We start from the raw sequence: 25682 nt of genomic DNA, 5'->3' as shown, positions 1-25682 counted from the left end.
GTGCCACCTGTGACTATTGGTTAACAGCCACCATGTCTTGTAATCAAACCCAGAATTGAGAGTGTCGCTCAATGTGTGATAGATGATTTGTAGAGGCAAGGCCCTGGCTTCCATCCCTAACACCAAATACAATAATAATAACAATAAGGAAACCAGGGTTTAAAAGAAGAAACTCAGCCTAACTGCACACATAGATGAAGTCAGATGTTGGACTTAGTAGATGACAGCTTTAAAGTAACCATTGTAGACATATTAAAAAAAAAAACTAAGTGAAATATTTTGAAAAAAATTAAAGGAAGATTTGATGACTATGGATTGAAAACACTAATGAAAAAGTAGTTAATTGGATTTTAATAAAGAAGTAATTAAATAATTGAATTTGAGACAGAGTCTCATGTATTCCAGGCTGACATCAAATTCAATATTTAGCCAAGGGTGATCTTCAACTTCTGATCCTGCTGGCTCCACATCCCCAGTGTTGGGATCACATACCCAGTTTATGATATGCTTCATACATGGTGGACAAACACTCTACCAGCTGAGCTACATCTCCCACCCCAAGAAATTACTAAAACCGAAGCTGTACTGTAACTCATTGTGGTGAATATCCAGCTGAGGCAGGAGGATCAGGAGTTCAAGGTCCTCTTTGGCTACCCAGTAAATCTGAAGCTAGCCTAGATTTCATGATACTGTGCCTAAACTCGAGTTATAGATGGAAATAAGAATAGCACAGAGATTTGTCCCCTTTGCTTCACACTGTATCCTAGGATTTATATCAACCTGTCATGTTGGGAGGGATGCTGAAACTGACAAGCTGTTTTTAGTAGTGCCTGCCAGTTTTTGTGCATTGGCTAGAACAGGCACAGATCATACCTGAAGGGAGGGGCATTTAGTGCAACCCCTGGAAAGAGAGTGAACATATATTAGTTACCACAGTATTAGTACATTTCTATTTATTGTGTATGTGTCTCTCCACCATGTGGATTCTGAGGATTATGCTCATGTGTGTATATGTTTCTCCACCATGTAAATTCTGGGAATTAGGCTTATGTGTGTATGTGTCTCTCTACCATGTGGATTCTGGGGATATGGCTTATGTGTGTATGTGTCTGTCCATCATGTAGATTCTGGGGATTAGGCTCATGTGTGTATGTGTCTCTCTGTCATGTTGATTTTGGGGAATAGGTTCATGTGTGTATGTGTCTCTCCATCAGGTGGATTCTGGGGATTAGACTCATGTGCGTATATGTCCCTCCAACATGTGGATTCTGGTAATTAGGCTTAGTTCAGCAGGTGTCTCTACCTGCTGAACCATCATGCCATCCCCTAAAATTTTTTTTAATATCTGTAGAGTCAATAGTAATTTCTATGCTTTCATTCCTAATTTTCTCTTTTGTTGTTGTTTTGTTTTATTTGTTTTGTTTTGTTTTGTTTTTCAAGACAGGATTTCTCTGTAGCTTTTGGAGCCTGTCCTGAAACTCACTCTATAGAGCAGGCTGGTCTCGAACTCACAGAGATCTGCCTGCCTCTTCCTCCCAAGTGCTGGGATTAAAGGCATGAGCCACCGCTGCCTGGGATTCCTAATCATATTTGTATAAACTTGTTAAAAAATGATTGACTTGCTTTGTACTCACAAAATGAGAGTGACTTTTTTTGTTGTGTCTTGTTTCATGTTTTGGAAGTTGGAACTAGGGTCATCAGTGGGAGGCAAGTGCTTTGACAGCTTCCCCAGCCCAGGTATAATACCTTAGAGCTCATAAGGTATTTGAATCATATCCTGAGGTTTAAGTTGTTTTTAAACCTACATCAAGAAAAAAAAGAGATCGTGTTATGTACCAGTCACTGCCAAGTCCCTGGTCTTCTCCAGACCGTGAACGCACCTCCACTTGCTTATACAGTAGGCATGTGGGGCTTTACATGGCAAAAAGCACCCCTTATTTTCCTTTACAAATTTATACCTGTTAATCTGCCCTTCTAATCTCTGTTTATGGATTCCCATTCTTTCACAGTATCAAACTGAATAATTTAGGCTTTATTTACTTATTTATTATTAATTTATTTATTTATTACTACAGACACAGTTTCTCTGTGGAACCCTGGCTGTCCTAGAACTTTCTTTGTAGACCAGGCTGGCCTTGAACTCATATAGACCTGATTGCCTCTGCCTCCCAAGTGTTGAGATCAAAAGCAGTCTCTGCTAGGGTCTCATGTAGTACAGGTTGGACTCAAAGTTATCACATAGCCAAGAATGACATTGAACTTCTGATCTTTCTGCTTCTAACCCCCTCCCCTCTGTGTGCTAGGATTGCAGGTGTGAGCCAGCATACCAGGTTTATGTGAGGGGATCCAGGCTGTCTTCATATTAGACAATTATTTTTTAAAGATTTATTTATTATATACACAATGTTCTGCCTGCATGTATGCCTGCAGGCCAGAAGAGGGCACCAGATCTCACTACAGATGGTTGTGAGCCACCATGTGGTTGTTAGGAATTGAACTCAGGACCTTTGGAAGAGCAGGCAGTGCTTTTAACCTCTGAGCCATCTCTCCAGCCCCCTAGACAATCATTTTGTATGAACTGAACTACATTCCCAAACCCAGTTTATCTTTGAATCTTAATTAACCAAATCCTTTCGGCTTCTACCTTCAAAATATATCCCAACCCTGCCATTTCCCACCAGTCTGTGACGACTACTTCTGCCTGAGCTTTTACTGTCTTCCCATTCACAGTCATCGCTTCCTCTTGCTAGCCAGTCTGCCTCCACCCCTTTATTCTCATGTCCTCTCATCAGCCAGAGTCTTTCAAAAACTTTACACTGAGAATCTCGTGCCCAACCACGTATCTAACTTAAAATCAGACCTCATTTATTCTATAGGTCCTCAACTTTGCAGAAGTCCTCGATAAAGATAAACAGTCTTTGCTCAGAATCTTAAGACACCCAAGACAGGAACAAGTGGGATCTAGTGGGACCCTCAGGGTAACAGATGAGCAGGAGGTTTCTTTTTAGTCATGGAGTTTCCAGGAGCCCTGTCTTCATATCTGCCCATGCTTGCATCCTTTTATGGTCTTTTAAGCTGCCTTGTAGGTGCTAAGACTTAAACCCAGATCCTTTGGGAGAGCAACCATTGCTTTTTACCTATAAGCTGTCTCTCCAGCTCCCAAAGTAGTCTTTCTTATACTTTGTCGATGTAGATTATTCTTCACCTCCATCCTCTGAATGCCTGAAACCATCCATGAGCCATAAAGTAATTATATAAGAAAATGCTTATTAATTTTCAGGTTTAATTGATAAACATCTATCCAACTGGATAGAAATGCTGAGTTCGGTGCAAGGGGGTTGCTTGTGGACAGGGGTTCTTCCATAGGGTAGCCTTGAAAGATTACTCCAAATCTTCTAGAATGGTTGCCAGCATGGGTTGAGATGGCCTAAGTTCAAACCCTAGCTTTGTCACTTCATAGTTGGGTGTTTTAGGGTAACTTAACCTCTCTCACTCTTCGTTTACTGCTCTATAAAATAGGACTAAAAGAATTTAAATTTGTGATCATGCATGTCAAACTTTATCCCATTGTTAAGCCCATATAACCAGTTTAGTAAGTGTTACATCCCACACCATGGCAGGAAAGGTTCTGAAGCAACAGTGCCATCGAGGGGTACCACGAGCCTGTCCTTGAGTGTTCATAGCTTTTGTACACTGGAGAGTTACTCCTCTGGGACTCTTGTCATGTTTTCCTCACCATGCTTCCTTTGCATCTTCCAGAAGAGGCCATCAGCACTAATGAGGTCATAAACCAATTACTGCACCATGTTGGCGCCATGTGCATTCACCAGCTCAATCTTTTGGCCACGAACCCCAACCTTCCCATCACTAGTGTCCTGGGCAAGCAGCACCCTATTGAGGCACGCCATCTGAGCAGCATTTGTGACATCATGGAGAAGGCCATGGTTAATGGAGACACCTGTATCGTACGCTGCATCCTCGTTGTCTTTCAGGTACACATTCAGTGTGAGTTTAGCAAGATAACAGACAGCAGCCACCTCCTCCCAGAAGAAACACCTTCAGCAATCTCAGTTTCTACAGATAGGGTTGTCATCCATTATGTACATTGCACCTTGATTAGCGGAGTGAATGTTGTCTCATTGCTGTTAATGTGTGTAAGATATTTACTATATCCCATTGTGTAGAAGAGAGTGGAGTTGAAAATACACCTGGTTATCTTTTCACAAGAACAGCTACCCTGTGCTTTCTTCTAGAGAGCTAATTTTATCCTGGGTGGAATGAGCATACTTAGCTCTGCCTCTTATGTTTCTGTAGGTGGTGTTTAAATTTTACTTCAGCCCACAAACTGAAAGGAACCGAGATATCATTCGGCGGTCAGGATTGCTTCTTTGGCAGTTGTTGATGGCACCGAAAGATCAAATTTGCTCTGAAATTCAGAAGGAGGTCTGTCTTGCCATCAGGTAAACAGCAAATGGGTTTTCTTAGTGCTTTCTGCAAAATAAGCAATGCACTAGAAGCCTCTGTGCATGCTGTAGCCTAGATAGCTCAGCCCACCAGAATCTGGACCTCACCAATGGAAGAACATTTTCTTTGTGAAAAGATCAAAACTCTTGTAAGGGTTGTAAGTGGACGGTTGCAGGCAGCTAGGATGTTCTCAAGCATGAGTGTAGAGCATGCTCTGGCGTGGAACTGCCCTGGAGCCTCAAGTCTGCTCTGCCACTCACATTGGCTGTGGCCATAGTTTGATGCTTCTGTTTCCTCAGCTGTGAGATGGAATAAAAAGGCTACCTACCATGTAGGTTTGTGAGGTTGGTTTATGTGATAAGCTGATATAGTGTAGGACTTAGTTGTGCTAATCCTCATTGACCTGCTCAAAATCCTGTTGAGATGGGGATACCAGCACACACCTTTAATATCAGTCCTCTAGAGGCAGAGACAGGCCTATCTCTGTGAGTTCAAGGCCAACTTGGTCTACATAGTGAGTTCCAAATCAGCCAGAGATAACAGTAAAACCATGTCTAAAAGGAACAGGTCCCTCTCATGGAACCAGGACCTTGCCAGTTGACTAGATTAGCTGGCCAGCAAGGCCCAGGAATTCTGTCTGGCTCTTACACTGGAATCAGGTGTGTGCTGATGTCCAACTTTTCTACATGGGCGCTGGAGATGAAAGTCAGCTCTTTATTCTCTCGTAGCAAGCACTTTACTCCACTAGCATCTTCTCAGTCTCTTCGCTAGTGAATTTATGGGCCATAGTGCAGTGAGAATTTTATTTTGTTGTTTTGTTTATGTATTTTTGGGGCATTTTTCTTTTGTTTTGTTTTTTCTTAGTTTGAGACTGGCTGTTTTGAGATAGCCCAAATTGACCTTGAACTTTAGATCTTCCCATCTCTGTCTCTCAATTTCTGGACTTACAGGCCAGAGCCCTCATTCATTCCCAGCTATTAATTATTGTGAATTAATTAATTTTTGAGATAGGATCTCACTAAGTTGCAGTGACTGGCCTGGAACTCACTGTGTAGATCACATTGGCCTCAAATTCATATGTACCTTAAATAGCCTCAATATTATTTTTTAATTTATTATTTTATTTCAATCAACTTTAATAGAAGTAGAATTTTAACATGAGCAAATGTAGTATAGAGGCTGATGGAGACTTGGATGGTTGGTCTGGAAGGCTTTTCTGGCAAGAATGACATACAGAGCAAAGTTTCTGTTTCTTTTTATCATGTTAATATTTTGAGTTGCTTCCTCAACAGAACAAATGTGGTGTGAGGCAGAAACTCCTGGACAGGGTATAGGCACTGTCCTGTCTTTGTGACAGTTTCTTTAGTGCCTGAGGCTGTGTGCTAAACTGCACACTTGATTGTATGCCACAGCTTGACAGAGAGAGAAGAGGAAAAGTCAAAAAAAAAAATACAAAGCCAAAAAACAAAGAAACAAAACAGAAACAAACCTCTGATGCCGTTTTCCACCCTGATCTTCCAGACTTCATGAAAAGCTGAGATCAGAAATTCTCTTTGTCACTTATCTGGCCAGGCTGACATCTCTAACAAAAATTTAAATAGAGCATATATTTTCTGAAATGTTTAAGAAAAAAACTTTTTGACTTTTCTGTCATTTCAGCTCTGGTTTAAATATCTTATACCCAGGTGAAACTGAAATCAATAACTTACTTAAGCTGGTCTTAACAGAAGGTGAGAATTATCTTGAAATTATCCTTGAACAACTTGTGTGCGTGTGTCTGTCTGTCTGTCTGTCTGTCTGTCTGTCTGTGTGTTTGTCTGTGCGTGTGTTACTAAGAATTGAACCTAGGACTTTGAATGTGTTAAGCATGTACTCTACCATTGATTATATTGCAAAGCCTTCTATTTACTTGAAAAAAAATTTATTTTTATTCTGTATTTTGATTGTTTATCTGCATGTAATGTTAGACACCACATATCTTCAGTCCTGTGGAATGCCAGGTGTCAGATACCCTGAAACTGAAGTTACAGATGATGTTGAGATGCCATGTAGGGGCCAGGAACCACTGAGCCATCTCTTTCTTCTGTTCCCTCTTTTTACTTTTTAAGAGAGTATATCACTAAGTTTCTTTTTAAAAATTAATTAATTAATTAATTAATTTTTTATTAAAAAATTTACACTTCCTCCCCTCCTTCCATTCCTCTCTTACTCCCCCACTCACCCTCCTCCCTTCCCCTCCCTCCTTAAGAGAGGGAAGTCTAAGGCCCTCCCCCTACATCCAGGCCTAGGAAGCTTTGCATCCAAATAGACTAGGGTCCCAAAAAGCCAGTACATGCAGTAGAAACAAGTCCCAGTGCCTTTATCAATGGCTTCTCAGTCAGCCCCCATTGTCAGCCACATTCAGAGAGTCTGGTTTGATCACATGCTTGTTCAGTCCCAGTCCAGCTGGATTTGGTGAACTCCCATTAGAACAGGCACACTGCTCAGTGGGTGGACCAACCCCTCGAGGTCCAGACTTCCTTGCTCATCTTCTCCCTCATTCTACTCTTCAACTGGTCCTTCAATCTGTTGCTCTGATGAGGGTCTCTGTCTCTATCTCCATTCGTCACCAGACAAAGATTCTATGGTGATATTCGAGATAATCATCAGTGTGGTAGTGGGGCAAGGCCAGTTCAGACACCTCTGCTGCCCAAGGACCTAGCTGGGGACATCCCCATGGATACCTGGGATCCCTTCTAGAGCCAAGTCTCCTGCCAACCCTAAAATGACTCCCTTAATGTAGATATCTTCTTCCCTGCTCCTATATCCACCTTTCCTCCATCTCCACCCTCCCACTCCCCCAAGCTCTTTCCAGTCTTTCCTTTCTCCCTTCTCTCTCCCCCTCTCCCCTTCCCTCAACCTCATCCCCACCCCTAACCCCACCCCCATGCTCCCAACTTTTGCCCTGCAATCTTGTTTGTTTCCAGTTTCCAGGATGATCTATATATGTTTTTCTTTGGCTTCACCTTGTTATTTGGCTTCTCTAGGCTTGCGAACTATAGGCTTAATGTCCTTTGTTTATGGCTAGAGTCCACTAATGAGTGAATACATACCATATTCATCTTTTTTGGTCTGGGTTATCTCACTCAGGATAGTGTTTTCTATTTCTATCCATTTGCATGCAAAATTCAAAATGTCATTATTTTTTTACCGCAGAGTAGTACTCTAATGTGCATATATTCCACACTTTCTTTATCCATTCTTCCATTGAGGGGCATCTAGGTTGTTTCCGGGATCTGGCAATTACAAATAATGCTGCTATGAACATAGTTGAACAAATGCTTTTGTAGTATGATTGGGCATCTCTTGGGTATATTCCCAAGAGTGGTATTGCTGGATCCCCTGTCCATCTGCGGGATCATAGTATTCCCAACTCAGCCTGCTTCAGGGCTGAGGGTCTGGGGACAAAGTAGTGAGAGCAACTGCTGCAGGACTTTCTTTGTCACTAAGTTTCTCAGGCTGGCCTTGAACTTGTTTTTCTTGTTCCCAAGGTAACAGCTGGGCACTGACTGATACAGAGAGTTCTCTTTTTCTTCCTATTAGTCAACATACTTGAGAAAGTGTGTATTTGGGGCTGGAGAGATGGGTCAGTACTTAAGTGCACTGGCTATTTCTTCAGAAGACCTGAATTTGGTTCTCATCATCCACATAGTAACTCACAAACATCTGTAACTCCTACTCCAGGGGATCTGATTCCCAATTCTGACATGTGCCAGCACCAGGCTTGTATATGGTATACATGTATCTAGGTAAAATGCATTCATGGGTGAAATTTTGCTTAGCATGCAAGAGTCTCTAGTTTGCTGGGTTGTGGTGGTATATGCCTTTAATCCCAGCACTCGGGAGGCAGAGGCAGGGGGAATGTTTGTGAGTTTGAGACCAGCCTGGTCTATAGAGTGAGTTCCAGGATAGGCTCCAAAGCTACACAGAGAAACCTTGTCTCAAAAAAAAAAAAAAAAAAAAAAAAAAGAAAGAAAGAAAGAAAAGAAAAGAAAAAGAGTCCCTAGTTTCCTCCTGGTACCCAAGACAGACAGCAAAATGTGTATGCATAAAGACCAGCACTGCAGGTTGAATGCAGAAGCCACAATTCAAAGATGAAGTTTTATACCTCTTCCTATGTCTTGACTCTGGATGTTTAGCACATCTAAAAGTAAATGACTTCCTATTTTAGCATGGCAGTGTGCCTGCAATTCCAGTGTGTGGGAAGTAGAAGCAGGATGATGCGGAATTCAGTATCATCCTCACTTTTGTAGAGAATTCAGGCCACCCTGGGATATATGAGACCCTGTCTTAAACAAACAAACAAGAACCAAAAACCAAACCAATATCTTTTCTTTTTTTCTTTTCTCTTTTTAAAATTAATTATTTTTTTTTTCTAACAGGGTTTCTATGTGTAGCCCTGGATGTCCTGAAACTCGCTCTGTAGACCAGGCTGGCCTCAAACTCACAGAGATCTACCTGCCTCTGCCTCCTGAGTGCTGGAACTAAAGGCGTGTACCACCATCATCCAGTCCTCTTGATGATTTCTAACCCTAGATTTTTGGGGTTTTTTTCATACACTTAATTTAAACAACAGGAGCAGCAACAACAAATGACATGATAAAGACAGTCAGCATTTAAAAGCAGCATTAACCTAAGGAAGTAACAAAACCACAGTTTATAATATATTAGGAAGACAAATTACACTTGATTTGAATGTCCTACCTCTAGCTGTGCTCTGGTTGTGATACTGTTTTGCTACTATTTGCACGAGTCTAATTGTTGTGCTCCTAGTCTGCTTCTTTGAAACTTTTTTAAAAATAACATCAGTTTTCTTTGTGTGGGAGGTTCAGTTTCTTAAGATATTGTCCCAGTCTTCTTAAACTTGAGCACTCCTCCTGCCCCAACCTCCCAGATACTGGAACTGCAACTCAGTGGGTTTTGTAAGTGTTGTTAACAGGGTCATTCATGGAGTTTTGTCCTGTATCAGGAGAGAGAAACAGCGGACTTTCCCAGCTGCGAGACGTGATCCTAACCAACCTAGCTGAGCAGCTTCAGAACAACCGGTTCGGCAGTGATGAGGACGATCACTACAGGTGACACCCACTACTTCTCTGTTGCTGTGATTAAATACCACGACCATGAGCAACTTGTGGAAGAAAGGGTTTATTTGGGTTTTGCTATTTCAGAAGGATAAGGGTGCATCATGATGAGAAGGCTGCAAGCAGCTGGTGTGATGACAGAAGCAGGAAGCAGAAAGTGTAAATTAGAAGTGGCACAAGGTTTTAAATTCCCAAAGCCTGCTCCCAGTGACACGCTTCCTCCAGCAAGGCTACACCCCTAAGACTTCTCTCTCCAAATAACACCAGCAGCTTGGGACCATGTGTTCAAATGTCTGAGCCTAGGGGTACAGTCTCATGCAGACTCATGCATGTTCTCTATGTTAGTCACTACTTGCCTTCTTTATAAGTGATAATTTATATTTAAATGTGCTTGATTTTTAATCTCCTGTCATAGCTAATAAGGTAACTAGCATGTTGAACCTAAATTCTGGGCCCACTGAAAGATAGTAAATCCTACAGTTGTCTTAGGAGTTGAAATCTCAGTATGGTCAATATTATCAGTGAAGTGCTGTGGGAAGTCCTTAGCAGAAGCGATGGATGAGGGGAATCTCATGGGCAGCTGGCTTGCTCTCTGTGAAAGAAGCTGCATGTGCTGGGCAGTGGTGGCATGTGCCTTTAATCCCAGCACTTGGGAGGCAGAGGCAGGTGGATCTCAGTGGGTTCGAGACCAGTCTAGTCTATAAAGTGAGTTCTGGGACAGCTAGGGCTGTTACACAGAGAAACCCTGTCTTGAAAAAAACCAAAAAGAAGCTGCATGTTGGAGCTAGGTAGTGATGACTTTGTTTTTCTGTTATAGTTACTTCTAAAATACTTGAATTAGGAGGTAGGGTACCATTTTGTGAAAATAAATTTGCTTTGTGGTGTGTCCCATTGGTTTAATGACTTTATGGCAGATTGAATTATCTTCTTCATTATCTCTTACCAAGTGTGCTGTTTATGTTTCCTTGTTTTAAAGACTCAATGATGAGCTCTTACACTATATCCTGAAGATTGTTGTGCGAGAGTCCTGTATCCTAATCACCAAGTGCCAAACTGTCTCCAAAGATGATTTCCAGAAGCTCCTTTCAACTGTACCTGTAAGTGAGGACCTTACTGAGACAGTGTTGTCTCCTCTCAGGAGAGTCTGTAGGTGGCCCGAGCTTACCCGGGAAATGTGCACGTGGGCAAATCCCTAAGAGCACTTTCCCAAGAAAGGGAGAAAAGACAGACAGAGGCACTGCTCCCTAAGCTGCCTTATGGTTTACTACATTTGGAGTTTTGTCTTATGTGGGAGAGTTTCCTCTGTTAATTTAGTCCCGTTTCCTAACTCAGTGCGTTTCAGAGTGGAGTCTGCTCTAGAGATGTGAGTGAGAGGCAGGGGAGAGTGTTAAGGGGCGAGAGTTGCCAGTCTTCAGAGTGACCAGTGAGGGCCACATGGTGGAAAGCAAGAAGGCTAGTAAGTGTGTCAGCACCTACACTGAAAGCCGTGTGCATGCAGTTTCCTCAAGAATTTGTGTTCTCTTATCTATGTACTTCCTCTTTTTGTTTCTTTTGTGGAGATCTTTTAAAAACGCGAGGGTACACGAGCCCCTTCAGTCTCAGGGAGGTCACTTAATGTCCTTATTTGTATTAAAGGCTGCATCTTCCTGCCTGCGCTATCTGATGGCGGTTCAGAATCACCTTCTCAGTAACACTATTTTGATTAAACCTGATGAGAATGATGACAGTGACAGCTCCTTGCAGGGAGAGACATTGAAGGTACAGGTAAACACAAGCTCTATTTCAACGATGCTTCTTCCACAGTTGCTGAATTTCTGTGTAGAAGATATCAGATTCACAGTGTTGTTTCTATTTCTGTGGGAGGGCTGCAGTCACTCATTTCATAGGTCTCTCTGTCATTGCCAAGTGCTTACACCATGTTTGTGACACTCTCATAATGTATTATTCATTTGCTCTGGGTGGTCTCTTTGTGCCTTTGTTTCTTTTTGTTTTGTAAGAATTGTTAAGTTTGGCACCCACAAATGATCTCACTACACTTTAAAGTCAATTTGAGAGCATTACATTCTAACAACTTCCAATATTTGCATGGTTTTATGTTCTTTTCGTTTAAATAACTTAAGATGATAAATTTTGATCTTTGAATAATTTCTAACCATATAGTCCATTTAGTTTTCTATTACTATTTTTAAATGAACATCTTTGTAAACTCAGCCTTTTGTTTGCATATGATAATATGGCAGTGCACAGATGTTTTTATAGCAGTGGTTGTTGTCATTCTGACAGATAGTCAGGGCCCTTTTTGCATTGCTGTTGAAAATTTCATTTTTGAGAGTTTGATCTGTTGGCACACACTCAAAATCCCAGGACTTTAGAGGCTGAGCCATAAGGATTGTGGAAAATCAAAGGTCAGCCTGGGCTACATAGTGTATTCTAGGCTAGCCTGAACCACAGTGTGAGATCCTGCCTCAATACAAAGTGAAAAGAAACGGCTCAGCAAGTAAAGTGCTTGCTGCAAGCCTGAGGGAATCAGTCCTGTTCCTGGTTTCCCACATGGCAGTTCATAACCATCTAATTCTCTCTTGTGGCCTCCATAGGTACCTGCACACATGTGGTACCCATAAACTCATGTAGTCTCACATACATACACATACATTTAAAAAAAACAACTGGAGCTGTGCATGGTGGCACATGCCTTTAATTCCAGCTTTCAAGAGGCAAAGCCAGGTGGATCTTTCTCAGTTTGAGGCCCAGCTTTCAGTGAGTTCCAGACCTACCAGGACTACATTACATGGTGAGACCCTTATTTAAAACAAAACAAAACAAAAAACCTTTTCCCCCCTGAAACAGGGTTTCTCTGTGTAACAGCTCTAACTGTCCCGGAACTCACTCTGTAGACCAGGTTGGCCTCAAACTCACAGGGATTCACCTGCCTCTGCCTCCCGAGTGCTGGGATTAAAGGCATGTGCCACCACTGCCCAGCGAATTTTATAAATTCTTAATTAAATAGTACAGAGATGTAGAAAGACTCTTGTCAAGAGCAGAATGGGCTAGGTGGTGTAGCACCTCCAAGTATAAACAAGGTGCAGATGCAGTGTAGAGTTAGTTCTCTTTTTTTTAAATGAGAAAATAGCTGTGAACTGAACTGTTCTGTGCTCTTGCCTTGTATTTCTTAACAGTTTGCATTCCCAGACAGTCTGTCCTGTTCTTTCATGTTCAGTAGCCCATTGCTACTGCTTTAACTGGGCTTTTCAATGTGCTGCATTTTAAATGTGCTGGGCCAAGACTTTAGGACAAGGCCACTTGTTCTATTTCAGCATGCTGTGGTTTGTCTCATTTTACTCACTGCCTGTACATGTGCTTTTTATTGTTGTGTTTTTCTCTTTAGCTGTGCTCATACCACCCAAGGCAGTCCTCCACCCGGACAGTGTTTGGGCCTCCAGGAGCGCTCTTGTGCTGAATGGGACGGGAGCTAGGCCTTGCTGCTAGATACACAGTGCCTTCCCTGTGAAATACTGCATATTTCTAGCTGCACTCCAGACTCTGGCCTCCCAAGTCAAATTCCTACCTGCCACCCAAGAGGAGCTCACTGCATTGGGCTTCTGGCCACACCATTTCATCTGGAAATGTGTTGTTGAATAAACACATCATGTCATGTTGTCACTGAGAGCATGCATTGTTCATCACAATGCTGGAAACTAACCTCATGGTCTTTTCTACTTAGGAGTTAAAAGCCAGTATTTTGGCTCTTGCCACCCAGATCCTGACTGGATGTGATGAAGTACTGGAAATGCTGCAGCAAGTCACCACTGCCCTCATAAACAGTGACATACCTGACCGAGAGCAAAGGTGAGCATGGGGATTGCCAGCTGCAGCTTATCAAATGAGACTTTTTAGAAAGTATACAAACACATGTGAGAAAGGCTGAAATGGTGCTGTAACACCAAGGGTGCTCATATATTTTAATATGCTTTTAGGTGAGACTAAACCTACGCTTGCACTGTGACCTGATGTTGGCAGGGTTCTGTTGGGCAGCCTGGCCTCCAATACTGCCATTGCACTCAAGTTGGCCTTGATTGCTTTTCTTTTCTTCTTACTCTTTTTCTTCCTTTTATTTTATTCATTCATTCATTCATTTCTGAGACAGGGTCTCTCTACATAACCCTGACTATTCTGGAACTCACTATATATTTGGTCTGGATAAGACCAGATTTGAACTAACAGAGATCCTCTGAAGTGGTGGGATCAAGGATGTGCACTATCATATCCAGCTCAAATTTGCTTTTAACCAGTGCTGTGCATGATTCTTTTGGGGTAAAGTGACATAGTGGTGCAGATAACTGTGTGCTACACTGGTGTCACTGTCACAGTGCCTCAGATCGCTGGTGCAGGAGGTCCTTCTGTCTATGTGTTGCTTTCATTGGTTAATAAAGGAACTGCTTTGGGCCTGTAGCAGAGCTATAGAGGAACAGAGCTAGGCAGGGAAAACTAAACAGAATGTTGGGAACAAGAGGTAGGTAGAGACACCATGGAGTTGCCAGAGTCAGACATGCCGAATCTTTGCCAGTAAGCCACTGCCACATGGATACACAGATTACTAGAAATGGGTTAAATTAAGATGTAAGAATTAGCCAATAAGAAGCTAGAGCTAATGGGCCAAGCAGTGATTTAATTAATACAGTTTTCTGTGTGATTATTTCGGGTGAAAGCTAGCAAGGCGACCAGGAAGAACAAGTGGCCCCCTCCCTCCAACAGACCTTCTGTCTTTGATTTCTCCAGATATGAGACCCTCACAAAATCTCTTCCATGCTTGCTTTTCAAAATGAATTACACACTGTATTTTTATTATCTATTGATCTAATGTGTCTTTGCTTCAGTGTGTCTCTCCCATATGTTGGTTGTTGGTCATTTAAAGATGGTAGATGGGAATTTAGGCTGAGAACACTATAACTCAGGCAGGCTTTGCACCAAGGCTTATGAAGACATTTGATCTCCACCTGTAGCATAGGTGGAGTATAATGGGGGATGCTGAAATGGGGCAACCACTTCTCCTTTCAACTCCAATACCTCAGTAACCTTGAAGGACTCATGACTCCCTTCTTTCTTAGAGAGATGGGCAGGCTTTGATCCTTCTAGCAGGGAAATGAGATACTAAGAGAGTGACTTTAAAGACAGATTTTAAATCTGCCTAGTTAGTAGTCAAAACCATACATGAAGGAAGTTGAGTGGTAGTTACTAGGGCTGGAGGAGGAGAGTTCTTCCCAAACAGGTATAAGGTTTGGGTTTGTAGGATAAATAGAGTTAGAGTAATGGGCAGTGGTAATGGTTGAACATTATTCTGACCCTGAAATGTATGCTTCAAAATGATCAGGATAATAAATTATATGTTAGGTATATTTTCCAACATTACAATTATTAAAACAATTTTTTTGTCTGCTTCTAAAATGCACATGAGCCTCAGTGCTACTCCCCAGGTGGAGGTCTTGGACTATGAGCTGGTAAATCCACTTTGTAGCCCTCCATCCCTCCTTTCAGAGTCTCAGCATAGTAGAGAACCTGCAGACCAGAGGCAGACCTGGAAGGGCAGGCACTGAGTGCTTAGAGAGTCACAGCATATCAGGATCTGTTAATGATGTACTGTAGGGGCCCAGAGCTATATGACCTGGACTGAAAAGCGGTAGGGGTTTGAGAAATGGATGGAATTGATGGGTTTAAAGCGATATGTTTGAGGGAGTTCTTAGACTTGAAATGTGGTGGTTGTTCTTCTCCATGTATGAAATTGCTTAGGCTGTGTTTTTTCCTGGACTTGTAGGTTAAAAGGCTTAGAACAAGTTACCAAGGCCACTATGCTTGGTCACCTTCTCCCAGTGTTGCTGACCTCCCTGATGCACCCCAATTTGCAGACCTTAACCATGGCCGATGCCCTGATGCCGCAGTTGGTGCAGCTTGTGCTCTACACCAGCCAGGTGGGCCTGACCTGCTCTCTGCACACCTCACTTTGCCACAGAAGACATGATAACACTGCAGCCAGTTTTTGCCAAGAAAACCTCCAAGTACTAAACAACAAACAAGCGTGTTATGGGACAAATTTTATTTGTTTGTGTGACTTAATGACTAGCAAGCGTTGGGTGCTGACCAATTGTAGAAGTGCTAATGTGCAGAATTGGACAGCCTGCTTCACATCTAGTGTTCTGAATCCTCAACTAGCTGAGAGTAAAGTACACACAAAGTGTGTGTGTGTGTGTGTGTGTGTGTGTGTGTGTGTGTGTGTGTGTGTGAATGTGTGTGTTTCCTTACTAGTGGGTGCTTCCAAGAGAAGGAGGGCAGCTAGGACTGTAAGGATGCAAGTGTGATTTGTAAGTCTATGTTGAGAGCCACCCCAGTTAAGACATCAGATGGTTTTGTGTTTCAGACGGCCTTGCTGCTTAAAACCCAGTGTCCGGTTTTTGCTGAGGTGCGCTGTTCCCCGTGTGGCACCTCAGACCAGAAGTGCAGGCTGTTCCCTGAGGAGAGGTAACATGTGCATGCGGCTCCTTTACTTTCTTCTGGTGAAAGCCTTGTACTCCTTTTGCAACAGTTACTTTTAGCTAGAATTATTTTTTTAAAATAATTTTTATGATTTATTTAACTTATTTTATGTGCATTGGTGTGAGGTTGTCAGATCCCCTGGAACAGGAGTTACAGACAGTTGTGAGCTGCTATGTGGGTGCTGGGAATTGAACCTGGGTCCTCTGGAAGAGCAGTCAGTGCTCTTAACCGCTGGAGCCATCTCTCCAGCCCCTTAGCTAGGATTATTTAACTGGAAAAGAAAATAACTCGGGGCCAGAATTTCACAGATAGCTATAGAATTGTTTTCAATTTATAGGGACAAGTTAGACTATATTCCCCTGTGAGAAGGGGAACATATAAGATTGATTTAAATCTCTCATAGTAATAAACATGCAAGAAACATTGGATTTGGCAGATTTATTTATTTATATTGTTATTATTATTATCACTTTTTGGTGTGTGATTTTATTGTTGTTTTGTTATTAGACAGGGTCTTATTATATTGTCTTGGGTGGCCTGAAACTCACTTTAATTTCAAACTCAGAGTTCTACCTGCCTTTGTCTCCTGAGTGCTAGATTTGAAGGTGTGTGCACCACGCCTGGCTTGTTTTTATAGGGGCAGAGTTTCAAGTTCTCCTCCCATCTCGATAATCACAGAGTTGGGACTATAAGGCAGAAGCTTCCCCGTGTGGTTGGCGATTTTCCTTCCTTCTTTCCCTCCCAACCCCTTCTGTCTTTTTTTTTTTTTTTTTTTTTTTTTTTTTTTTGAGACATTCTCCAGTGTCCCAGGCTGGCTAAACATTCACTGTAGCTCAGGCTGTCTTTGAACACCTGACTCTCCAGCTTGTGCCTCCTCAATGCTGGGCCTAACTTTTTTACTTAGCATTGAGTGATTGGCATCAGCACGGCTCTGTGGTGAAGCTGAAGCAAAGGAAGTGACTTCATGCAGCCAAGTTCAGAGTTTAAGTTTGTTTTGGATAGCCTCAGGCTCCATCGAGTTCTTGATGGTTGGATGAGAATGGAGAAGGGGGTTTCACAGGCACCTTTCCTGAGTAAAACTGCAAGGGAAAGCAGCTGGAGACTTGTGGGGTTGTCACAGTTTCATGAGCACTAAGACTGTGGGTTTGGGAAAGTGGCCGTCTTCAGCCCCACTCCCAGAACTTCTGAGGAGAATTATCAAAGGTCTTTTCCTGAATGGATGTCCAGTGCTCTAAGCTTGTGTGTGAGAAGTAATATATTGCCTACAAACAGGAAGATAAAGACATGAGTATAGAGCATTCTCAAATGCTTTCCATTGCTGCTCAGTACTTATGTGGTAGGGTGTTTGTCATACTGTGTGCTCTGGGAAACTTAAAACAGTTTCTTAACCTGTGTTCTGCACTTTATGCTTGTTTTTGTTTTGTTTCCTTGTTAAGCTACACCACTTTCTCTTTCTCTGGTTTTAGAATGCTAGAAGAAAAGGAAGAGCCAGGCTTTCTCACTGGCTTAAAGATCCCTGCCCCATGGGCTGCTGGGAAGACTGTGGAAACAGTACACCCTGTCAGAGATAACTATAAATTTAAAGAGACTGTTCATATCCCAGGAGCTCGCTGCCTGTATCTACGATTTGATAGCAGATGCTCGTCGCAGTACGACTATGACAAAGTAAGCAGGAATGGGTTGTCACTACTGCCTCAACTTAGCTGCTTCTTATTTTCCTTTGCACTGGCTGCCATTCTTGACTAATTTCTGCCTATAGGCCTCTCTCAGGAGACTACCCTCAGCTAGTGCTTTGGAATATAGTGACTGAGGGATTTGAAGAGCCACAGCTCTGTGTCTGAGAGCTGGACTGTTAGGGCATGTAGACACTGTCTTTGTAAGTGTCCATGAGCTTGGACAGAGGACTTCCTGTGACTTTGCTGCCTCCTACCTTCCCTCTTGGGAGTCGTGTAGATGTGTGATGACTGTTCATCTGAAAAGGTCTCCCTGTCCAGTTCTTGGGGCTTCTCATGTGTCCTATGGAAGAAGGTGGCTTTTAGAAGATTCAGATGTGCCTTAGTCTGGTTTGTGTTTTCTTCTTTGTCATTGTCTCAGGTGCCTACAGATTTTGAGGAAGAGCAGTTCCCAACTGGTGGCTTAATAGCTATTTAGAAAAGTCAGGGTTTGCATCTGTTGATGTTGAATTGTAAACAACCACATTGGATTCATGAGGAAAGGCTAGTGAAAGAGCACAGAGTAGCACTACATTTGCCGTCTTCATGTCATTGGTCAGCTACATGTCATCTCTGCCCTTTCTGAACAGTAAGGGCAACTGATCTTAATCCCATCTCAGGAGACTTTTACGGTAAAGGTAAAGAACTTAGCCATATCTGCCTTGAGAAAGTGAGACACATGACCAAGAGATGTGAAATCCTCTTCCCCGTTAGATTTTAGGAGAGTCAAGAATCCTAGATGTATGGAGGAGTTGAAAATGTGTCTTCAAAACTCGCCTTTGCCTGCAGCTAAGATGCTTTGTGGAGCCTGGCTCCAACCTGCTTGTCTCCTCAGTTCAAGTATTGTACCTGCAGTGCCTCATGTGCAAACAGAGGTTACCACTTTAGTTGGTATCATTTTGTTTTTCCTTTAAAAATGATAATTTGCAGCCGGGCGGTGGTGGCGCACGCCTTTAATCCCAGCACTCGGGAGGCAGAGGCAGGCGAATCCCTGTGAGTTCGAGGCCAACCTGGTCTACAAGAGCTAGTTCCAGGACAGGCACCAAAAACTACAGAGAAACCCTGTCTCGAAAAATCAAAAAAAAAAAAAATGATAATTTGCATCTTCCAGTATGTACTGACTAGTACCTACCCTGTACATTAGAATTATGATACACAAGGAGGCTTATTATGTAGCCTATGGTCCCTGGGTGCTGTCAGCAAGTGGTCTAAAAGATAAGAGCTCACTAGCTAACAACATACATCCAGTGATAAAGATGCAGCTTTCACATCTGAGCTTAGCTACCAGGTGTGACAGAGTGCACTGTAGCCCTTGGACTTGGTAGTTATGGAAACCAGAGTGTTCTTTCCTTTGGACATGCTTGAATGCCAAGTGAGCTGTTGCTCTCTTCCTTTTATGTTAGAAAAGCATCCAGTGATGGCCACAGGGCTCAGTAGATAAGGCTCAAGTAGCAGAAGCCTAGTGACCTCATATAGATCCCTAAAACCCACTCACAAGCAGAAGGAGGGAACTAACTTCACAAAGTTGTCCTCTCACCTTCCCACATAGGCTGTGGCACTCATGCCCCATGCATACATGTCATGCAGATACAAGTTTAATAACAAAGAGCATCAGCCAACTGGATGTAAATGGGTGATAGGAGAATAGTATTAACAGATGAAAATTGCCCCTACAAGCAGCAACCGCCTTTCTGACCCATACTTTGTCATTTCTTTTTATGCCATTAAGCAACATCTAAGAATGTGTGGCTTGTTTTCACTTTGTTGCATTTTTAATCCTTATTTATTTATTGATTTGGGGGGGGTGCTTTTATTTTGTATTAGGTATTAGAACCTGTCTATATTAGCTCACTTTATTAATTTTGGGGAGAACTTTGGGGGCTAGACTGTACCTTTTGTTAATGAGTTCAGATAACTCTGATGAAAATAGTTATTTAAGAAATACACAATAGCCAGGCATAACTATTTAAGGCTTCGTGTCCCTGTAATAATAGAGATTTTAAAATATAAGAAATATACCTGTTGCCGGGTGGTGGTGGTGCACGCCTTCAATCCCAGCTCTCAGGAGGCAGAGGCAGGTGGATCTATCTCTTAAGTTTGAGGTGAGCCTGATCTACAAAATGAGTTCCAGGACAGCCAGGGCTACACAGAGAAACCCTGTCATGGGGGAAAAAAAAAGAAAGAAAGAAGAAAGAAAGAAAAGAAATATGCCTATTAATAATTTTAGTCATTATTTTTCTTTGGCTCTATTATAAACACCAATAGATGATTGCTTCCAAACTTGTATCAGTTAGGCCTTAAATATGAAGATCTATTAGTTATATTATAATGACACCGTTATCTAGTTATGTTTATGTTTTTTACAAATATTTTCTGCAGCCTCTTTATTTGTAGATGTTGTTTTTGTTTTTCTTTTACAGTCTAACAGTCTATTTTCTGTTTTGAAGTTGGTGATATACGCGGGGCCTAACACAAACAGTAGGAAGGTTGCTGAGTATGGAGGCAACACTCTGGGATATGGCAGCCGTAGTGTCTTAGGAACTGGTTGGCCGAAGGACTTGGTGAAGGTATGGTATCAAGTCACAACCTCTTTCTAGAAAAGAAAGGTGACCATACTTCATGGGCCACGAACTAACTGTAACCCCAGAAAGCTTTTGCCATGGGGACTTTAGTTAGTTAGGGAGGTTCCACGTTGTTAGACCTACAACTTTCCCATTTCTCTTCAGAATTACCCTCCTTTTGCTTTCAGAACATCAGACCCTTGTCCATGCTAGAGATTGAATCCATCCACAGGGTTCTTTGTGGTCAGCAGCTATCATAGCTACTTCTTCCCTTGAGGGTTAGGCTGCTAGTCCTTCCCAGAGTCCTGCTGTGGACAAGGATCACACTATGCTGAAATTTAAAACTTTTGAGTTAATGTTTTTAAATGAATTTGTCCTTTGAAGAGAAATAACAATCAGTTCTCAAACTGATATGAGTAGGGTTACGCTTTATAATCTGGGCCTTTGAGCTACTCACTGGTGTGTGCCCAGAGCACAAATAGGGATCAGAAGCTCACTGACCCCAAATATGCTTAGCTTGTTTCCTGAGCTTGTATGTTGCACACACAATTAGCGCGTTGCACACTTTAATTAGCCAGTGACAATGGTCTGCCCAGAAGTCTGGGTGAGCTAAATCTTGATCTGCTCTTTGCCTCCTTCTTGGCACAAGTTAGGCTCAGAAGAAATGAGGGGAGAGAACAGAGCACAGGTGGATCTCAGTGAGTTTGAGGCCAGCCTGGTCTACATAGTGAGTTCCAGCTAGCCAGAGCTGCATAGAGAGACCTCATCTTTAAAAAAAAATGAATTAATAAAATGAAGTAAATCTCTAAGCCGGAGATTTGGTGGTAAACTCCTGTGATCCAATACTCTAGAGGCTGAGACAGGAGGATTATGAATTCACAGTAAGAATGTATATCAAAAAAAATTTTTTTTTTCAAAAATCATTCTCTAAAATACATCGCTCTCTTGGAAATTATTTGTCTTTCTTAAAGTTCATTTTCCTCCTTAAATCTTAAGGTTGAAGGCGATACAGTCACCTTCTCCTTTGAGATGAGAAGTGGCCGTGAGCACAACACTCCTGACAAAGCCATGTGGGGCTTTGCTTGCACAGTTCGCGCTCAGGTACTGAACCTAATCTGTCCTGTGTGCCTTGGTGACATAGATCATATTTGCCCTGGAAACAGGGCAAAATATGAGCCACTCTTTCATTTGTCTCCTCATCAACAAATAGGAACCTAGCAGGAGTGAGTGATCGTTCTGTGGAATTAAAGGAGATGGGGCCTAAAGTCAGTTCAGCAGCACAGAAACCTGTGGCTAGGATTCTTTGAGGCCTGAAGAGGTGACCTGGCTCTAGCATATTCCTACAGGGCAAAGGCAGCTGGAACACTCAATTGGCATAAGCAGTTGGACTTCCCCCTTGGGTTATGCTATAGACTTGAAGGTTACTTGAACTTGATCCAGCACAGGGCCTCCGCCTCTCAGGCCGAGCTGCCAGCTAGCATGTGCACCCTATGACACAGTGGTCTCTGTCCTTTGTTTATCAAGCAAAAAGGACTGCTACCCAGGAGGTATGCAGGTGTTTCCCTGAAACCTCAGTGCACTCAGTGACAGAATAACTCTTCTTTAACTAGGCATAACCTAGTCAAGCAAGCATCCTAGCTTTCTGCATGTGGTTTGTGCTTGTTTCTAAGGTGAAATTCACTCCCCAGAACTGTGTTGAGACCTCATTTAATGGTCATTCCAGTGCCACCCTTTGTTTCTGATGTTGGGTACTGTACCCAGTTCTGCTCTGTGAAACCCAGTGGGGATGGTCCAGTGTTCAGCTTGCAGTGCTCTGCTAGTGTCCACTGACTGTGCATGTGGTTTGCCTCTGTGTGCATTGTAGGAGTCCTCGGAGGATGTCTCAGGAGGCTTGCCCTTCCTGGTAGACCTGGCCTTAGGTCTGTCTGTGTTAGCTTGTTCCATGTTAAGAATCCTGTACAACGGACCAGAAATTACCAAAGAAGAGGAAGCCTGTCAGGAACTATTGCGGTCCAAACTTTTACAAAGGTAACAGAAGGTCTGCATGGAGAGACTTTTGCCCACAAACAGAAGTAGACTTCATTTGGTAAACAGCACTCAGTGCATTTCTCAGTTAATTGTGCCACTACCTGATCCTCTCATTGGTGTCTTATATCTGAGGAATGGGATAAAAATGACACCTCCTGCCTTCTCAGTCTTACTTTGCTAACTTTTCTTGGAACTGCATGAGTTTTTCTCCAGCTCAAAGACTGTACAGGTAGGGTAGATGTATGATGAGCAAATCAGACATAATGGAGGATTGTAACCATGTGATGCTTTCAGCTTTTACTATGAAGCCCCAGGGTTTCTTAAGTACATGTTGGAAAGGATGTAGATTCCCAGGGGAAAAAAAAAGGAGGTAGCTTCCACAAAGTGCTCAGTAGCCTTTGAAGAAGGTTTGCTGAATACATACTGAACACATCATATGAGCTTTCTTGTATCTGATGTAGCTACAACCACTCAAATGGCTTTCTAGTAATCTTTGTTAAGAAGGAGTGAAGAGCTTCATTTCTCTTTCCAGGTGCCAATGGCAGGTGGAGGCCAATGGTGTTATCTCCCCTGCCCTTACTCCGAGTCCCTCTCCACTGCCTCTGACCATAGAAGAAGACAGAGAATTTACCTACCCTTCAGATGTCCTCGTGCCTCCTGTTGGGAACTACTTTGACCTGCCTCGGATCAGGCTGCCTCCAGGGATCATGATAAAGCTCAGGGAAATTTCTGGGCGTGCACGACCTCAGTTTAGACCAAGTATAAAGTATGTTCAGATCATGGGGAGACCATGTTTCATTTTATGTCTAGCTAGTGAACCTTGAACTTTAAGTTTACTTGGGCTTGGTGTTAGCTGAATGGAGGAGTGCTTTCCTATCATGCATAAGTCTCTGGGTTTAAGCCCGACACCATAAAAAAAATTAGTTCAGTTATGTAAAAACCTTTTGTTTAGTGGTGGACAGGAGCTGAGTATTTAGTGAGCCAACCAGGTAGCATTGCAGCCAGTGGCTCTCATTCTGTGGCTCTCCAGTCACAGCCAAGCAGCCCTGGCAATATTGGTGTGCAGCCCCACTTCACCCTTGTTGAAACTGAGGGTCTAATGGTGGGGCTGTTAGCTGTGTTTTAAAATGTTTCCTGTGGAATTCCAATGCCTGGTAAAACTTGGCAAGTTCTAAATTTTCCTCTGACAATTTGACCTTCCATCTGACCTCAGCATCTTTTGTTTTCCATACAGTGTAGTAAAATGTCTTTACTTCTGATTCCCAAGGAAGAGACAAACTCAGGTGTTAGAGTCACAAATGTGCTTGTGCTATTCTCAGCTGAAGTCATTTTCACGGGTCTCCCCTTTCCTATGCACACAATAGCACGTGTGTGGAGGTCAGGAGACAGCTTGTGGGAGTTGGTTCTCTCCTACCATGTGTGTCCAGGGAATCATACTTGGTTTCTTAGACTTGACAACAAGTCCCTTTCTCCACTGAGCCCTCTCAGATCCATAAACAGTATTCTGTATAACCTAGTATATGCATCCTGCTCTATCACTCCCAGCCACTTGCTTTTGAAATGGGTTCTTACTAACTGAAGCTTGACAGTTGGCAATGCCGGCCATCAAGTGCCTGGATCCTCCTGTCTCTGTACGAAGCCTTGAGACTAAAGCCATGTGTAGCCTCACCTGACTTTTATTGGTTTTGGTTTTGGTTTTTTTGGTTTGATTGTTTTTTTGTGAGACAGAGTAACTGCCCTGGTTGTACTGGAACTCACTCTATAGACCAGGCTGGCCTAAAACTCAGAGATCCGCTGGTCTCTGTCTCCCAAGTGCTGGGATTAAAAGTGTGTGCCACTACTGCCCAGCTGTCATCTGACTTTTATGTGACTGTGACTGTGCTCAGGTTTATTTCAGCTTCCAGAACGTCTGGTCAAGAGCTTTAGACTTATTCCAGCTGTAATATGACTCTAACTCAAAATATACTAAGGGAGATCTCTTTAATTTTGATCTTCAGCTTCATCAGCCAGTGTCAGTTTTATCAGCTACTATGCTAAGCTAATTGCTACCACATACCATCTGCCACTATCTCTTCCTCTAGTATAATACAAGGGTTATGGTAAATCGGGGTTTGAGTCAAAGCCTATGATTTTTAGCCGGTTGCATATGGTGCTGTTAAATTAAGTTTACCATACACCTGACTGGTTTCCATTGTCACCACAGAGAAGTGATTCAGCCTGATGTCATGGAGGAAATGGTAGTGTCCTGTGTTATTAAGCACTTAAACTTGGTTGATGCACTGCAGTCCCTGATCAATTTCCAATATCAGGAAGAACATGCTGAGGAATATGATTTATTGTGTAAAATTATGGGAGAGACCTTTAAGAAACTCAATGCCATGGAGAGACAGCTGCAGGTAAGTGAAAAGGAGGAATGTATCAACTATTGGAAACAGGTTTTTTTTTTTTTTTTTTGGTAAGTTAAATAAATTTTCAATAGCTGTTACCCCAGATTCCAAATTTTGAGATTGTCCTCGTTTTTGTTTTTTTTGTTTTGTTTTGTTTTGTTTTGTTTTGCATCTGTGTACATGTTGTGTTTTCAACCCTCCTAGAGTGTGGCTGAACTGGAGCAGAAGTGGCAAAGTGAGGTTGAGGATGCCATGCAGGGCAAACTGGAGAACAACATGCCTTTCTTCTATGATTACCATTTTAATGAGGTGAGTGCACTGTGAGTCTCCACTGGGGACCACTTATAGAGCAAAGGTTCCACACTCATGCATGCAGAGAAAGTAGTTTCTTCCGGAACCTTATACACTGCGTGACATACCCATTCTCTAAAAGGTTAAGTGAAAGTAGCTAGATTGGCATGTTAGTATACAAGTCCTTGATTTTAAACTGGTTGAATAGCTTTGAAGAAGGCTAAAGAAGTTACCATTATCAGGCTGGTGAGATTCTCAGTGGGTTGAGGTGCTTGCCACCAGGCCTAATAACTAACCAGAGTCCCAGTCTTGAGAGGAGTTGTCCTCTAACCTCCACACAGGCATTGTGGCATACATGCACATACTCCCACACTCCCACAGTAATAAGTAAGCAAATAAGTAAATAGAAGGAAAAGATAGTACCATTATTATCAAATTTTGCTTTCAAATCTTAAAAATGAAAACAAAAATTTAAAAATATACTTTGAATCGTAAGTCCTCAGAAAATAGGCCATGCAATTTTTAAATTTTATCAAATAGAAGTATGTAATTCCAGCACTCAAGAAGTCAAGGCAGGAAGACTATGAATTTGGT

General features: G+C 42.4%; 1 protein-coding gene across 11 annotated transcripts in view; it reads left to right on the top strand.

Moving 5' to 3' along the window:
* Hectd4 (HECT domain E3 ubiquitin protein ligase 4) overlaps positions 1–25682 on the top strand; it is a 175434-nt gene that overhangs the window by 73926 nt on the left and 75826 nt on the right. For 6 of the 11 annotated variants that reach the window (XM_048447437.3, XM_048447434.3, XM_048447440.3 and 3 more), the window contains exons 12-27: positions 3760–3992; positions 4315–4460; positions 6124–6194; positions 9473–9578; positions 10561–10681; positions 11220–11348; positions 13306–13430; positions 15394–15547; positions 15994–16094; positions 17576–17774; positions 20242–20388; positions 21379–21483; positions 22247–22410; positions 22943–23176; positions 24614–24806; positions 25002–25106. In XM_048447437.3, the coding sequence (XP_048303394.1) occupies positions 3760–3992; positions 4315–4460; positions 6124–6194; positions 9473–9578; positions 10561–10681; positions 11220–11348; positions 13306–13430; positions 15394–15547; positions 15994–16094; positions 17576–17774; positions 20242–20388; positions 21379–21483; positions 22247–22410; positions 22943–23176; positions 24614–24806; positions 25002–25106 (2333 nt within the window). The remainder of the gene's footprint in view (positions 1–3759; positions 3993–4314; positions 4461–6123; positions 6195–9472; positions 9579–10560; positions 10682–11219; positions 11349–13305; positions 13431–15393; positions 15548–15993; positions 16095–17575; positions 17775–20241; positions 20389–21378; positions 21484–22246; positions 22411–22942; positions 23177–24613; positions 24807–25001; positions 25107–25682) is intronic. The other 5 variants (XM_048447441.3, XM_048447443.3, XM_048447438.3 and 2 more) reach the window with 4 other exon arrangements.

Source organism: Myodes glareolus, chromosome 2 (genome assembly GCF_982192425.1).
Source record: "Myodes glareolus chromosome 2, mMyoGla1.1, whole genome shotgun sequence".
NCBI lineage: Eukaryota > Metazoa > Chordata > Mammalia > Rodentia > Cricetidae > Myodes > Myodes glareolus.
Note: the sequence above shows the minus strand (reverse complement) of the source record. Positions and strands in the feature narration are given on the sequence as shown.